This window comes from Gekko japonicus, unplaced genomic scaffold (assembly GCF_001447785.1).
Source record: "Gekko japonicus isolate JY-2015 unplaced genomic scaffold, Gekko_japonicus_V1.1 scaffold1851, whole genome shotgun sequence".
Classification (NCBI taxonomy): Eukaryota; Metazoa; Chordata; class Lepidosauria; order Squamata; family Gekkonidae; genus Gekko; species Gekko japonicus.
Genome location: NW_015169228.1, coordinates 296,180 through 313,270, shown reverse-complemented (window position 1 = coordinate 313,270; position 17,091 = coordinate 296,180). Strand labels below are relative to the sequence as shown.

The 17,091-nt window shown below is 48.0% G+C and overlaps 1 protein-coding gene across 1 annotated transcript in view; it reads left to right on the top strand.

Moving 5' to 3' along the window:
- The window catches only part of TBX2 (T-box 2), a 43,986-nt gene extending 33,932 nt beyond the window's left edge, over positions 1 to 10,054 (top strand). Inside the window, exon 7 of the mRNA XM_015416437.1 lies at positions 8,181 to 10,054. Within this exon, the coding sequence (XP_015271923.1) occupies positions 8,181 to 8,627 (447 nt within the window). The 3' untranslated portion in view covers positions 8,628 to 10,054. The remainder of the gene's footprint in view (positions 1 to 8,180) is intronic.
- Positions 10,055 to 17,091: the final 7,037 nt, after the last annotated feature.

Genomic DNA, 17,091 nt, shown 5'->3' with positions numbered 1-17,091 from the left:
CACCCAGTGAGATTTTTTAGGGCTGCCAACCTCCAGGTGGGACCTGGGGATCTCCTGGATTCACAAGTAATCTCCAGGTGACCGAGATCAGTTCCGCTGGTGAAAATGCCTGCCTTGGCTTGGAGGGCGGTCTCTACGGCATTCCACCCCACTGAGGTTACTCTCGTCTCCCAACTCCCCCTTCACCAGGCTCCACCCCCAGATCTTCAGGAATGTCCCAACCCCAGGTGGGAGTGGGGGCTCCCCCACTGTTGCAGTTTTTTTTTCACCACCGGCCAGCTGGCTGGCAGGGGAAGCCCCGCCCCCAACAGCCAGGTTCCGGCATGACGTCCCCAACGTGATGACATTGTGCATGGTGACGTCGCCCCGTCCTCCACTCCCGGAGAGCTCCCTCCCACCCTCTCGCCGGCGAGAGCCAAGGACCTGGCAGTCCTAGCTGGCTATCTTAGTGGCGCAGTGGGGGTCTAGACCTGGTTCTCCCAGATCCTAGTGGGACGCTCTAACTGCTACGCATGCTGGCTCTAGCTGAAGCCACAGAGGCAGAAGCAGTGACTCCCCCTCCCCAAACCACCATAAGGTCACAAATGTATACTTCATCAGCAGACTAAAAGCCACCAGGTAGGAATCTTGCAACTGAGGAGCCACCGCTGAAGAGACCTTGTTCTTGATCTGTTTTATTCTGGTGAATGAGGGCGGGGCCTTCGGCACAGAACTTCAACCACAGATCTCAGCTTGCAATTTTGTTTTTTAAGTGTTCTTGGGCTTGGTTATGCATGCAGCGATGTCAGGTCCCAGCTGACTTAGGGCAGTTGCATGCGGTTTTCAAGGCAAGAGGCTCAGAGGTGTTCGCCACTGCCTGCCTCTGCGTGGCGACCTCTGACTTCCTTGGTGGTCTCCCATCTAAATACTAACCAGGGCTGACCCTCCTTCGCTTCCATGCTAATGCGGGCAGGCTAGCTAGAGCATTCCAGGTCCGGGTTTGGCTTCATTATTGGGTAAGAAACAAGGGACGGGGCTGCTGGGGACAGGGTGAGGTCTCTGTTCTAATCCAACATCTTGTATACATGTTTTTTTGTGGGGGGCATCCAACTGTGCTGTGAAGAGGGTCCCAGAGGGGAATCTCTTTTTTTGGGGGGGGGGAGCTGTGTGGTTCCGTGCAGCTCTGGGAAGGGCTTAAAAACCAGGCGTCAGAGGGAATGTAATTTTGGTCCCCTCTGTTTGCAAACTGCATTTCTCCCCAAGATTGGGTACAGTCAAAAGAGCAATGTATGGAAATGAACCTTGATGGATCCAGTCTCCCAAGTTGCACACTCCCTCTCCCACAAGAGTCAGCTATGCTCCCCTGCTTGTCGAAAAGGGAAAGGGAGAGACGTCCCGTGTGGCCAGGATTGCTGCCCCAAACTTATTGCTTGGTTGCTTTGGCCTCCTACGCGAACGGCTTGACAAATTTCTTCCAGATCTGGTCCCACTTATCCGAGGTTTCATTTTCTGTTAACTGCCTTAAAAAAATTTCTTTACTCTTAACTTTACCATGTCCAGGTGGCTTTTGAGGAGGGCTTTGAAGGAGGATAGGGCCCCAGAAACGTTCCGGGAGGGAGTTTGATCTCACTGGCTTTAAGACCAGCTGCTGAAGGTTATGAGAGGGAAAGAGTCAGAACGAATATCTGCAGCTCACAAATGCACAGTCCCTTGTGGGACTGCCGGCCAAATGCCACCCATTTGCCATTTGTAAATGCTACAACAAGGAGTAACACTGGGTGCATCTTTCCTTCTGGGCTTCCCTCTGGGGCTTTAGCCGGGATGGACCAGCAATGTTCCCTCTGTGCTTTGGAGTCTCGTGAGCAAAAATTCTACTTTGTGAGCTACTGGCATTAAAGTTGTGGGTGAGCGATTTGGCTACTGCATAAATCAGTTTGCTCTGGAGCCCTCCTTCCCGAGCTGAGACAAAAATGTGTGAGCCAGAGGCTAAAAAACTGTGAGCTAGCTCACACTCACTCAGCTTACAGGGAACACTGCTGACCAGCGCAGGCCTTGTGAACTGATCAAAATGGCAAGCAGAGAAAGTGGAGCAGCTACCACTCTTTTCTTGGTCCTTCCGACCATGTTGGCTGCTGTAGAGTTGCCCATCATTGGATGCAAGGCACCTGATTTGGTCTCTGCAGACCCACCAACATTTGAATTGAGTTTGCTGTCAAGAAAATTTTTAAATACTGCTCTAGGGAGTGTGTGAGTACTGGTCTCCCATCAGGGAGGAGAGCTGCACATGGAACATATTGGTAAACACTTGTTTGCTTTGGGATGGGTTTGAATCCTCCCTTTGATCCAGCACGGCAGGGCAAGACTGCAAGGGACGACAGATCGGGGAATCCACCGTTTGCAAATGGCTGTTGGGAAGGGCCCACACAGCTCAGGGCAGATCTTCTGCTTTGCATGCAGAAGGGCCTCATCCAGTCCCTGGGAAAGTCTTTTCTCTCTCTAACAAACGGGCCTGCCAGTCAGCGCAGAAAATACCGAGCTGGGTGACTGGACTCAAACAGCCTGATTCCGGGTAAGACAGGCTCACCTGCAGACTTGGGAGGCAGAGAGAAAGGAAATGAGATAAATATACCCTGACCTGCATCACCTTGGCTACCTCCATCTTGTCAGATCCTGGAAGCTAAGCAGGATCAGCCCTGGTCAGTATTTGGATGGGAGACAGGCAAATCACCTCTGAACATCTCTCGCCTTGAAAACTCTCTGGGGTTGCCATAATTCAGCTACAACTGAACAGCAATATATAAATACATTTCAAGAAGCAAGAAAAGACAGTGGTATATTTAGGGCCTGCATATATTTTACCATTGTACATATGCTCAGAAAAGATGGTGTTGCTTACAGAATTCCACAGCCTAGTCTAACCTGGCCTTCAAAAATGTTTTCTAGCCCGGACGGCTGTGAGAAAAGCCTTGAAGAATTTGGCTGGTAAAATAAATTATGCAAAGCAAGGTGATATATGCAAATGTGCTAAATTTGCATAATTTATACGGGGTTGGCTTTCCCTTCACTTAAGGTGTTGTCATTTTTCATGCGGCTGGCACATTCCTAATATGCCTCTAAGCCACACACACACACACAAAAATGGTGCGTCACCACCGGCTTTGCAAAGTGGGGCTTCCCCTCTTCTCCCTTCCGCTGCTTTGCCCTGAGCCCCCTGAAAGATTGTTCCTGGGGCTCAACCGACCCTCAGGAACATCACTGGAAGCCAAGGGGACCTTGGCAGAATCCCTGGAAATTGCTGTTCCCTCTTCCGAAGACCGAGTCTTGGGGACTGTGCGGTTGGATCCAGGCCAAGGCACTTGGCACACATTTGGGGATTGTGCTGCAAACCATTTTGTCACGCACCCCTGTTGTCGGTGTGCGCCTGTAGCTGTGTGGTTCCACAGCCTCTAGCAACGTGGATGTGCAACAGAACCAGACATCAAAGCCCACAATGTGTCCCCCCCCCAGAACTCTCATAGCATTAAACTAGAACTCCCTGTTGGGCAATGAATGTGGGTCAAAGGGAGTTTTGGGGGCTCTATCATGTAATCCGTAGTAACCATTCCTGCCGTTTTAGTTGTGGGTTGTTTTTTTCAAGAAATAATGTAGAATAAAACATTTCATAATAACGAAGTCAACAAGACGGGCAGCCTTGGATTGCCGGTTTTGCTTGACTCTGACCTTGTGTGCCGACTGGCAAAGAAAGAATTCCATTTGGACAGGCTCGCAAGAGCATTGGGGGGGGGGGCTTCTACCTCCGAACTAGGACCCCGGGTGCAGCACCACAAAAACTCACTCTGGTAAGTCCAGAGAGCCACAGTGGTCAACTCCCACGGTGGGTGAGGAGGCAAATGTCTGAATGGGAAATCCAGCAAGCCTTCCTGCCCTTCTCCCGTGATGGCACTGGGGTGCACCTTCGGGACCTCTGCTTCTTGCACGCCCCCTCCCCAACATCTCACAGATGGACACAGAGGCACTCCCATCCACGTCACAGCCCTGTTCTTGCCAGGGAGAGTTCCCCCTCCATCCGCCATCCACCTGGCCAGCACAGCAGGTGCCCTGGTAAACTGAGCCCCGCAGTTTCCTTTTTTAAAAACCGAAGAGGCTTTAATCCCGCAAAGGATCTGGTTGTGCTTTTTATAGAACGGCAGCTCCTCGAATGCTGCCCGAGTAAGGAGGTTAGGGGTAGGAGGGAGGGAATGGGGGCAGCATCCGGCCATTTTGTGTCAGTGACCAAGAAAACTCAGCCAGCAGTCCCAGTCAACTGGTTTGAAAAGCAAAGCGGATAGTTACTCTTTGGGAAGCACTGTCTTGAGAAAGGACTTTAAAACCACTAACCAGTGCAAAATGCCTGGCACAATGCTAGCCAAGAGAAAATAATACTAATACTAACCATAATCATGATCATAATCATAATAGTAGTAGTAGTAGTAGTAGTAGTAGTAGTAATGAAGAAGAAAAGAGGGGGAATAAAGGCTCATGATTTACAAAACCATCATAAAAGATTTTCTACAGAAGGAGGTGGAATTGGGCAGTCAATGGCAAATCATGATAAGGGTTTCAGTGATGTATACAAAATGAAACACCCTGTATTGAGATAACAACAGACCAACCAACAGCGGCTACCGTGTCCTGTTCAGCTGAGTTTCTAAATACAGTTCAGAAACTCAGGAGTCTTTTATTCATGTTATTGTAGGCCATGTTTTGAATTGGTACACATACGGCTCAAGCGCGCACAGAAAGTTTCAAAAGCAATTGTATGGATAGTGTTTGACATGGCAGGTGCTGGCCTCCTCACCAAGCATTTGCAGAAATGCGTATGCGCACAGTCTTGGAGATTTTATTTTGTAATATTGGGGGGCAGGGTTGCAACACCAGGATTGACTGCTATGACACATGTTTGGGCACAATAACATTTTCTCTTTTCTCTTTAATTTGGATTTGTTATTTTGCTAATTGATACGCTACCTTTTGGCTGCCGAGAGGCACCCTTAGAGCCACAAAACATGATAAAAATATTCAAAGAGCATTAGCCCCACCCCTCCCCTCATAAAATGCCCTCAAATAAAACAGCATCCCTGGAGCACCATCATCAATTTCACTTGCTCCATGAAAATATCTTTTGCTCTTTCAGAAGGCCTGGGAGGACAGAGTGCAGTGAGTTAATGAGGACAGTTGCTGGAAAATAGGGTGCCAGTTCATGCCTAAGCCTTGTACCTATCAGAGGGAAGATCAGTTTGGTGTAGTGGTTAAGTGAGCGGACTCTAATCTGGGAGAACCGGGTTTGATTCCCCACTCCTCCACATGCAGCTGCTGGTGTGACTTTGGGTCACTCATAAGTTCTTTCAGAGTTGTTCTCTCAAGGACAGTTCTCGAGAGAGCTCTCTCAGCCCCACCTACCTCACAGGGAGTCTGTTGTGATGGGGGGAACAAAAAGGAGTTTATAAGCCCCTCTGAGACTCTGAGTGAAGGGTGGGGTATAAATTCAGTCTCCTCCTCCTCCTCCTCCTCCATTTCTGCCAGAGAAGGAGAGAGAGAGGTGTAAGGGATCAGCTGACCAGGCTAAACTTTGATGGGTTCTGAAATGTCAGGCAAATCTTTTGCAGAAAGGCCACGGTGGCTCAGTGTTTTCAGACTCTTTGAACCAGGGAAGAGGGTCTCCTGAGCTTGGCATTCCAGGTAAACTCCCTCCCGCCTTACCTGTTCATGGCCAAACAGCTTTTTGGTGCACAGGACTGGCATTAGTACAGAAAACAATATATATATTTTAACACACCATCCTCCACTTAGGTGGTACCTTAGGACATAAGCAACAAAAGAAAACCTATCCTGCTCCCCCCCCCGAGCAGTTTACAAAATAAACTTTGATGGGGGGATGAAGAGAGGTCAAGTTAATAGTATTAAAATGCCAAAATGCAGTTTGGCCTTTGTTTCATGGTGTGTAGTTTCTCAGCTGTGTACCAATGCTCCCTCTAAGCTATGGAGCCCTGTCAGCAGAAAATCTACTTTTTGAGCGACGGGCATTAAAGTTGTGAGTGAGTCATTTGGCTCCTGCATCATTTAGTTTGCTCTGGAGCCATCCTTCCTTAGCTAAGACAAAAATGTGTGAGCCGGAGGCTAAAAAACTGTGAGCTGGCTCACACCAACTCAGCTTAGAGGGAACACTGGTGTGTACCCAGCAGCATATGAGAGCCTGTGGATCATGGCGATTTTTTAGTGGAGATGTGAATTGTGTGCAAATAACTTCAGTATTTGTGGTGCTTTTTGTGGGCGGAGAGGTGTCCCCATGCAGGAACTTTGGTGCCCACCCTTCTGCTCTGAGGTGGTATTTCAAAAGGCCAGGAAATGGCATCAGTATTAGTTTCTCTGACATTTTAGCCCCAATGACACCATTGTGAGTGTTCCCAAGGTGTCCACGTATCCTTGTGTGATTACCTCAGAAGCAGGGGTCCCCAATGTGGTTGCTGTGGCGGCCATTGGGCCTGCCAGCACCTTCTCTTGACGACTGCCAATTGTTTCTGTTAAATGGGTAGGGCCAGGTCAGGCTTTTGTCCAGCAAGGCTTCTTATTAACAGTTGGATAATTGATTGGCTGTGTAGATATTTACAAATGTTCCTTTGGCAGCCGCTGCCACCGCAACACAACGATCTTCAAGGTGTGACTGAAGTTAAGCTGCGGCAGCCATTTTGAGGCAACCATTTTGTTGCTGCGCCCACCATGCCATGTCAGAATTCCAAACGTGCCCTCAGGTTCAAAAAGGTTGGGGCTGCCCAGGTTCGTAATGTAGCTCAACTCTGTCAGCCAGAGATTAGTCAGCTCTTTAGGAACCCCGAGGAGCCAGTTTGCTGGAAGAGAATCTCCTAAGTGGTGGTCTGAGGGTTCAGCCATCTGGAACAAATTACTCCAGTGTGACAACCATTACAATTAGGGCTGCTGACCGCCAGGTGGGGCCGGGAGATTTCCCGGAATCACAATGGAACCTCCAGACTTCAGAGATTAGCTCCCCTGAATGAAATGGCTGTTTCAGAGGGTGGGCTTTATGGCAGTCCTACCTCTCCTCCCCAGACCCTGCCCTTCTCACACACCACCCCCAAATAGCCTGGAATTTCCCAACCCGGAGTCAACGGCCATAGTTGGTTTCCAGGCCAATTCAAGGCATTGTTTTTAAAGCCCTAAATGGTCTGGGCCCAGGCACTGCCTCCTCTGCTGTGAAGCTCCCCATACCCTTTGACCACCTTCAGAAACCTTGCCCCCTCTCGTATTAGGAGCAACAACAGAGGACGGGGTCTTTCTAGAGGAATGCCTTCCCAAGGGAGAGTGGTATGGCTCCATTACCGTCAGCACTAAGACAGCAGAACAGAGTTATTCAGATAAGATTTCAGATTCGCCTCAACTTGCACAGTACTTATTGCACAATATATAGTGTGATGTTGGGACTGTTTTTGTTTTGCCGTCAAGTCGCAGCCAATTTATGGCGACCCCGTAGAGTTCTCAAGGCGAGAGATGTTCAGAGGCGGTTTGCCATTGCCTGACTCTGCGTAGCAACCCTGGACGTCCTTGGTGGTCTCCCATCCAAATACTGACCAGGGCCAATGCTGCTTAGCATCTGAGATCTGACGAGAGCAGCTAGCCTGACCCACCCAGGTCAGGGCACAAGGACTGTGGATGTAGCATTTTTCCTTATCTTGTATAACTTCGGGAAGTTTTCATGTCAGTGATATGTTTTATTTCATTTTGTTGCAAGCTGCCTCAATGTTTGGAACAATCAAAAAGAATACTTGTTATCATTTTAATTTTTTTTAAAGTATCTGTACCCAAAAAATTGGGAGTAAGGGGATTAAACGCTCTGTGTCCCCTAAGTGTGCATGTCTGGATCCGCAAGACCAGTTTGACACAAGGATGTCCATTGAGAAAGTCAACTTTTGCACAAGATGGTTGATTGAATCTGCCCTTCTCCTTGGACTGGGTTCTCTTAATCAGCCGTCAGCTGTTCCTTCTAACCCCATGCTGAGTTTTTAATTGTTTCCTTCATGTTTAATGATTTTTTAAATGCTGTTTTATTTTATGTTGTCAGCTGCCTCAAACAGGTTACCTGGAGAGGCAGCCCGGAGGTGTTCCAAATCAATACTTTACACCAGTTTTCTTTTCTTTCTCGCCCCCAGGGAATCCCGGTGCCTACCTTTGGAGGACTTTTTCCTTACCCGTACACCTATATGGCAGCGGCGGCTGCAGCTGCCTCTGCCATCCCGGCCACCAGTGCGGCCACGGCCAGCTCCTTATCCCGGAACCCCTTTCTGAGCAACGCCCGTCCCCGCCTGCGTTTCAGTCCCTATCAGATCCCGGTTGCCATCCCACCCAGCACCAACCTCTTAACCACTGGTCTGCCTACCAGCTTGAATGCCGGCTCGGAAGGGTCCAAGCCCGGGAGCAGTAGGGAATCGAGTCCCCTTTCGGATCTGCCCGTGCACAAATCCAGCAGCCAACGGGTCTCTTTGTCCCCCAAAGGGTCCCTGAAGGATTCCATCAATGAGCTGCAGAACATCCAGAGACTGGTCAGTGGTTTAGAAACCCAGAGGGAGGTCTCCCCAGGGAGGGAATCCCCGAAGTGATGGCCTCTGGAGGCACCCGGCTCAAAAGGGCTGAGACAGAACAGGGGACAGAGGTGTACAGCACAGTATAAATATTTATTTTAAACAAAGGAGGTGGGGCAATTGATACTGTCCGGGGGGGGGGGAGAACGAAGGACAATCAGAGGTAACCCCTATGGAGACAGCCAGATGGATCAATAGCTGGAAGAGGTACAGTTCAGTCCAGTGTATCGCGAGGCCGAAGAAGTACGGGAGAACTACTGCTGCATTCTGGAGATGGTCCCTCCATAAACTCCCCAAAACACACGTCTCCTGGTCCCGGTTCTGGTGGAAGACACAGAGACTGCTCTTCCCTTCTCTCCGGTCAGCCTAAAATCTACACTTCGAATGGCCGAACGGGGATCTCAAGTCCACAGTGTAAATAACCAGCTGCCGGACATGGGGGTGACCTAGAATATCATCATGGAAGAAAATGACCCACATTGTCTAATTCTAACTTTTTCCAAAAAAAAAAAAAGGAAGAAAGAAAGAAAGAAAGAAAGAAAGCAACACTGTCAGAGAGGCATTTTGCTATTTTCTATGTCAACGGATGGATTTTTCTGAAACTAGGATTTTGTTGTCATTGTAAAAACAAGGACAGTTGGAAGGGGAATGCCGTGAACTCTGGCTGTGGGACAGTCCCTAATATGACAGCAAAATCTGTAGAGATGATGCCCACGTACCCACCACTCTTGGAAGGCCATAAGAAAAATTCAGAATTGGTACAATTAGTGTAATGACCCCCCCTTTTTTTCTTCTCATTTTGGACCCTCTCTGTGTACCAGAAAAGAAACACACACATAATATTTATGGAATAAATGGTAATTTTGTGTAAATAAGCTATACAGATCCCCAAATATGCAAAAATTGGTATTAATTTATTCAGAGTTGTACATTGGAATGTACATAATTAGAGTTTAACTCATCACATTTAATTGTTCTCTCTTTTTCTTCTCAATTTTATGTGAGCATACATATTGTAAATGAAGACCTATTTAGCTCTTTGTGAATGGAAAAAAGATATTGGTTTTCTTTTATGTCTGAAGAAAAAGATTGTTTACCCCGCCTGTCTGAAGACTATCACGTGTGCCATTGACAATGTTTTTAGGTCATGAGGAAAAGGAAGAAGTTGGAATAATTTTAAAGGATTTCTACAAGGACTATAATCTCCCCTCCCTCCCCATATATCAAAATCAGAATTTAACATTGAACACAAATATCTTTTACAGTGCGGGGTATACAAAGATTGCAGGAATTAAACCTCAGGATTTTATTTTTCACTCCAGAACAACAAGAAAAGAAAAAAAGTCCCCAACCCTTAAAACTATACTAAGATTTAAAATATCACATGGATGGTGTGCTATATACTTGTTTTAATTTTTTAAAATGACTAGAAATGTGCTGGTTATTCGGGTATCTGTTCAATTTTTTTGATGAGTTCTCACAACTTTCAATAAAAAAACATTCAAAGAAAACTTTCTTGCGCTTCAGGTTTTCCTGTTCCTCATCTTTTGTTTTAATATTTTGAAGTCTGGTTGTTTGCTTTTACATCTCTGTCTCTTTGGGAACCCTGAAAGGAAAGACACCTAATACTTTCCAAACAAAATAATGCAACAAAGAGTGAAGTGGTTTTTGTTTCTCTCCTGAAAGCCTGCGTGCAGTTTTCATGCTATTTTGGTTGGTCCTAATAAACATGGCTTAAATTTTTGGATTTTGTGGCGGATCAAAGCGGCTACTTTTCTACTCTGCTCTGTCTGTAGTTCCTTTTTTCCAGATTTTCTTAGGTGCCACCTATAATTGGTCATGGGTGGAGCCAGGATACAATTCTCTTCTGGCTCCTCCTTCTAAGCTCCGCCCAGGGATGTTGTGAGGGGTGGAGCCTATGGATGCTTCCCTCCTACCCCAGTACTGATTTGCTCCAATTAGGGGTCATTTCGTAGAAAAAGAGGTGCAGCAGCTCATTAGCATAACTCATTAGCATAACTTATTTGCATATGCCACACACCCTGGCATCACCGGAAGTGTGTCAGAAGGCAACACCCACCGCTCAGGCGCCATTGGACTGTTTTGGATTGCTAGCTATTGGGGGGGGACGTGCAGATCTGTCCCCGCAGAGGAGGGAGAGCTGGTACCTGAATAAAACTTGGTCTTAAAGGTGCCACTGGACTGTTTTGGACCAGGGGGCTGGGGTGGGGGGGCTGTGCAACTTACCTGGCTGCTTCTTGCTCTGACTGAGGGCTGCTGGGAGCAGGGGGTGGGGCTTGTTGCATGTGCCCGCCCCCTGGGCTCTTTACTGCCAGAGCTTCGTTCCTGTGCGCTCCTGCAGGAAATGACCCCTGGCTCCAAACAATGTCATTTTAGGAAACCGAGTTTTTAAATTGTAGCTTACATTTTTTAAAAAAATAAGATTTCCCCCCTAGGATAGAAAAAGTGCTGCTTAAAAATGGGAGGCCGGCACCCCTTCAAAAGTTCAGTGATTCTAAACTTGCTCAGCAATACCCATCCACTCTTCCCCCTGGCATTCAACACACACACACACTCTCCCACCTTTGGCTAAGAAGAGAGTGAATGGCAAAGAGTTTTGAAAGAAGCAAAAGGTAACTTCAGGATCATTCTGAGCCATTCAAAGAAAGCCGATGCGCGTGTTTGGAGGAATTTTCTTCAAAGCTCTTACACACGTGTTTCTGGAGGGAGGGAAGGAGAGAGGAGGCTAGTCCTGCTAACTCAGTGGAGAATAAATAATTCACTCCGCATGTGCGCAAGCTGGCCTTGTCAGGATGGCCACTTTTCAAGTCCCAGACAGAGAACATTCAAAACAGGCGAAAACTGGGAATAAATGGAACTTCTCGGTTCTTGCCGTTCTTAAGTCCCCCACCCTCTCTCTTTTTGCCTTCCTTTGCGTCTGATTATTCCAGGGGTTAGGGTTGATCAGTTTGGGCCACACAGTTGATCAGTTTGGGCCAAGCCACTGATTGGAAACATGCGGTGGCCAGGGGTCATTTCGTAGAAAAAGAGGTGCAGGAGCTCATTAGCATAACTTATTAGCATAACTCATTTGCATATGCCACACCCCCTGGCATCACCTGAAGTGTGTCAGAAGGCAACACCCACTGCTCAGGCTCCACTGGACTGTTTTTGATTGCTAGCTATCGGGGTGGTGGTGGTGATGCACAGATCTGTCCTCACAGAGGAGGGAGAGCTTGTACCTGAAGGCAGGCCGGGGGGGGGGGCCCTGCAACCTACCTGGCTGCGGCCTCTGCAACTTACCTGGCTACTTCTTGCTCCTCGTGCCCCGACTGAGAGCAGGGGGCGGGGCTTGTTGCATGATCCCACCCCCTGGGCTCCTTACTGCCGGAGCTCAGCTCCTGTGTGCTCCTGCAGGAAATTACCCCTGGCAGTGGCTATTTTTATAAATGATGAAATGGGTCTCTTTACTAGGTATGCATGCCGAAGAAGAGCACTGCAGGAAAGCCCCAGCACCCTGTTCCCAACAGTGACCAGTCCAGTGTCCCCTGCTGCCGGTATTATGGGGCAGACTGCCTCTAATCATGGAGGCTACATCTAGCAGTCATGGTTTCCAGCAGCTGACAGAGCTATCCCCTGTCAGTTGGTCTAAGCAGAGTTAGGAGCTGTAGCCCCAAGTGGAGTCAGTCAGTCCTCTGTGTTAATACGTGAAGGAAGCAGAAATCCACTGGCTTAAAATCGGCAGCTGCCTCTGTCCTCTTGTCTCTCTCTGGGCTGTGCTCCTAAAATACACCGAGTATTTAATAATTAACTTTGAACATGCTAGTTCCCTCCCTCAGGCAAAATCTGAAATGGCATATCCTGTTTCTACAAATGGGAAACGGCATTTCCACTGGGGGCTCCTTCCTTTCTTGGCCTCCTGTAGGTTTGCGCTCTGGATTGGAAGCTGGAGGCAGGTGGTCACTTTATCAGGGAGCTGAAGGAGGATTCCTGATTTGTGGGGTGGACACTCATTTCATTGCTGCCTTTGGTCAAACAGAGTTGGCAGCTCTTTATTCTTTTTGCATTAAAAAAAAACCTACCTTACCTCTTTGTGAGGGGCAGACAGAGCATCACAGGAATATTGGCATCTTTCAGACTCCTTGCAAAGTTCTTAAAAATGCATTGTCTGTTTCCAGGCTAATTCAAACCTGTGGACTAGTTCTTTCTTTTTAATATACTCCCCAATTCCACCGGAGTTTGATAATTACAGAAGGCAAAACCTTAAAAAAAAATAGAAGCAGAGAGGAATCACACGGAATGTACTAATATAAAGAGTTCACTTCTTCCTTCCAAACTTGGACTCTCTGGCCTCTCTTTCTCTCTTTGGTAAGGACTATATTTTTTTTCTTAAAAAAAATAAAAATATGTTTGTTATTATTTTCAATTAGAGGATGTGTAGAAAGTCTGCAATAAATCCCAGCGGGCCTGCGTTTCATTTTGATCAGGAAAGATTAAAATGCTTCAATTCACATAGACATCCGCTTTGCATTACAGAGATATAAACGAAATAGGGGAGGGGAGAGAAAGTGGGATTGATTTAAAGTGACAGCAGCAGACGGGCTCTCCAGCAAGACGGCTGGTAAAATTTTGCTGGATTTCAAACAAAACAACAGCCACAATTTAAGAATCTCACAATCCGTAAAATCTTTGGTTCCTTTCCTTTTGATTGCCAGTGCCAACATAAACTGTTTTCCCTTTGAAAATTATCTTTTGCCTTCATTTTTTTGGTTCCAAATGTTTCCCATCCTTGCAGAAAGGAAGTTTTTTAAATTGGCTTTTTGGCAATCTGAACTTTGTGTTTTCCTGTTTTATCTCTTACTGGTTTCTCGGAACCATATATACAGAGAGGGATTTCTCCCGGTGGAGAAAGGTTGCCAGGCCAGCCAAAGCCCTCTTCCTTAGGAGTCTGTCTCAAATGAACATGGGGGGCAGTTACTGCTGAGTAAACATGAAGCGGATCAAACTGCCCAAGCATGAGTTGTGGGTCGGGAAGTGCCTGCTTCAAATCTCATCACAACTTCAAACTCACTTAGATTTCCAGGGTGATCTTAGCCAATGGGCACCAGCTGCAGCTCCCCCCCCCCACACACACATAAGGACATGCCTATGGTTGCCAACTCCAGGTTGGGAAATTCCTGGAGATTTGGGGTGTGTGTGGAGTATGGGGAGTGCAGGGTTTTGGGGATGGGTGGAGCTCAGTAGGATGTAATGCCATAGAACCCACCCTCCCAAGCAGCCGCTTTCTCCAGGGGAACTGATCTCCGTCATCTGAAGATGAATTCTAATGTTGGGGGGGGGTCTCCAGGCCCCACCTGGAGGTTATCAACCCTAAAGGTGCCTATAGCCTCCCCCCACCGAGGAGGTGGGAAAAGAAGAATAAAAGCAGGTTCCTGTTTCCATTTCTACCAACCCCATCTGTGACTCTGGGCAGCTGGCAGGCTTTTGATGGCACCTTGCTTGGGGTGAAGGTCACCTGTTGCTTAGCCCTGGAAGTGGGGCATAGAAAAGGGGTTGACGGTGGTTCTGGAGGGCCCTCCTGGACTTTTGCCCGGGGCCTCCGCATCACCAGGACCTCATCTGTTTCTTAGCCTTCCAGAAAGGGGAGGGGGCGCTCGATCGCAGCTGCTTGCCAAAGACTACCGGAGCGCGGCTGTGAAAAAAGCAGAATTCAGACCAGCAGTTTCTGGATGTTCCACTTGGTCTCTTAGCTGCTGCACTGTGATAACTTAAACAGGTCTTACGTCTGCCTGATCTTCTCACCCTTGACAGCCAGGATTTTAATAATACCAATTAATATCTTTTTTTTGGGGGGGGGGACCATGTCAGGGTGTTCAAAGCCTGCATGACCACACAACCCTGCAAGGTTTTTGTTCTTCAGTCACACAGTCAAGTCCGACTCTTCGTGACCCCCTGGACCACATCACGCCAGGCCCTCCTGTCCTCTGTCACCCTCCGGAGTTTGCTCAACCTTGCCCTGCAAGGTAGGTCAGACAGTATTATTAACCCCCAGAGATCAGCCATCAACGGAGTGCTTGGTAGGTCAGCAGAACATTTTATTGCTACAGTTATTGGGATAATTAATGCAAATCACCGGAAGTAGAGAGAGAGAGAGATATCCCTGCCCCAAAGAACTTGCAAGCTGAGTGCTGCACTAACACGACTGGGGCAACCACATTTGTGCTTTTTGCCTGTTTGGTTTCCATCTCTGCATTGCTTTGTTGATGCCCTCCAGAGCATCGTCCGTCTTATCCAGGTAGGGTCTCTTTTTGGCCACCTGGCTGCCTGCTTTCCCCTCCTCCCCACGCACACTTTGTTTGGTCAGATAAACAGATGTTCCATCCATCAGAGTCTCCTGCCACCCCACAAGAGCCCCAGTTGCCTGCTCCATAGGTTGGTGGAGGGAGCTTTCCGGCTGGTCAAAGCCGCCTGAGTCCTGCTTTCAGGTCTCCTGTTGACCTGGGGCAATGTCAGGATCCAAAGAACCTTGGCAGGCCCCACAGAAAGCAGCAGAAGAATGAGTGGGGAAAGTTGCAGCTAAAGGTCCAGCTAAAATGTCCACCGGGAATCACATGGGTAAGGAATGGATCCTTTCCTGTTTGGGTGGTAGCAGGGTTGCCAGCCTCCAGGTGGGACCTGGGGATCTCCCGCTTTTGCAACTGATCTCCAGCTGACAGAGATCAGCTCCCCTGGAGAAAATGGCTGCTTTGGAGGGTGGACTCTAAAGCATCATACCATGCTGAGGCCCCTCCCCTCCCCAAACCGCTCCCTGTTCTGGATCCACCCCCAAAGTCTCCAGGTATCTTCCTACCCAGACCTGGCAACCCTAGGTGGTAGGGGCAGTACTTCTGGTCCAGTTTTGCCAAGCAGGTTTCTTTGTTGCATGAAGATCCAGAATGAAGAATGAAAACAATGCACAAATCCTCAGACAGTTTCTTCTGGAATTAAGGGGCTGAAATTTATTCTAGATGGAGAGTGTATACAGCACCCCACAGAGCTGGGGGTATGGCTTCTGGCAGAATTAACACACTATCACTGACAGAAGGCCCCAGGTCCCCGGTGAAAGGATCCCAGGAAACCCGTACTGGGAAGGAGCCTTTGTCAATCAGAGAAGGCAATATTGAGAAATATTGACTGTGGTCAGAGGCAATGCTCCCTCTAAGCTATGGAGTCTTGTGAGCAAAAACTCTACTTTGTGAGCTACTGGCATTAAAGTTGCGAGCAAGCAATTTGGCTATTGCATAAATTAGTTTGTTCTGGAGCCCTCCTTCCTGAGCTAAGACAAAAATGTGTGAGCTGGAGGCTAAAAAACTGTGAGCGAGCTCACACTAACTCAGCTTAGAGGGGACACTGGTCAGAGGCTGCAGCTGTTGCTTGCAGGCAGTCCAGTGGCTGGCAGGATATTTTTTTTTAAAAAAACGCCATTTTACAAGAGAGTTCCCAGTGATTCCTAGAAAGGACTGACATCACTTCTAGTTTTTCCCTGGAAGTGATGTCACACCATTGGCAACAGTGTGTCCACACCAACTCAATAATTTAGCCGGGCGAGGATTCCTCAGTCAGTGTGCAGGTAAGTGACGTGTCCCTGGTGATAAAAATATGGTAATAAACTCATTGATAATTTGCTGCCCTTCAGTGCTCAATCCACCATGAAGTCAGACGCTTTCTACTTTGCCTAATGATAGATCCAGCCCTGCTAGGGAAACATTGCCAGTTCTGAGTTGGGAAATTCCTGGAGATTCGGAGCCTGGAGCCTGGGGAGGGTGGAGTTTGGGGAGGGGCCTCAGCAGGGTAGAATGCCACAAAGTCCAACCTCCAAAGCTGCCATTTCCCCCCAAGGGAACTAATATCTGTAGTCTGGAGTGCAACTGTAATTCCAGGGTATCTCCAAACCCCAGCTGGAGGTTGGCAACCCATGAACAGATGTTCCTAAAATGGAGGCATTGGGGCATCATGGGGCAATGAAGCCGGGACTGTTATATCCTAGAGTAGACCTTTGAGTTTTGTTCTCTCCTCACTGAAATGTAATTAATTATCATTAATGATATTCATATCCCACCTTCCATCTGGGATTCCCAGCTGGTCTCTCATAACAGGTCCCAATCCAGGAACTGGCAAGACAACTGCCTCCCACCCAAGGCTCCCTCTAAGCTCTGGAGTCTTGTGAGCAAAAATTCCACTTTGTGAGCTACTGGCATTAAAGTTGTGAGCAGGTGATTTGACTACTGCATACATTAGTTTGCTCTGGAGCCCTCCTTCCTGAGCAAAGACAAAAGAATCTGTGAGCTGGAGGCTAAAAAGCTGTGAGCTAGCTCACACTCACTCAGCTTAGAGGGAACACTGCTCCAATATTGGAGTGCCAGTGTTGTAGTCTCAGAGAATGACCAGGGAAACCAGAGCTCAGATCTATCCTCACCACACACACCCCCAACCTCACTGGGTG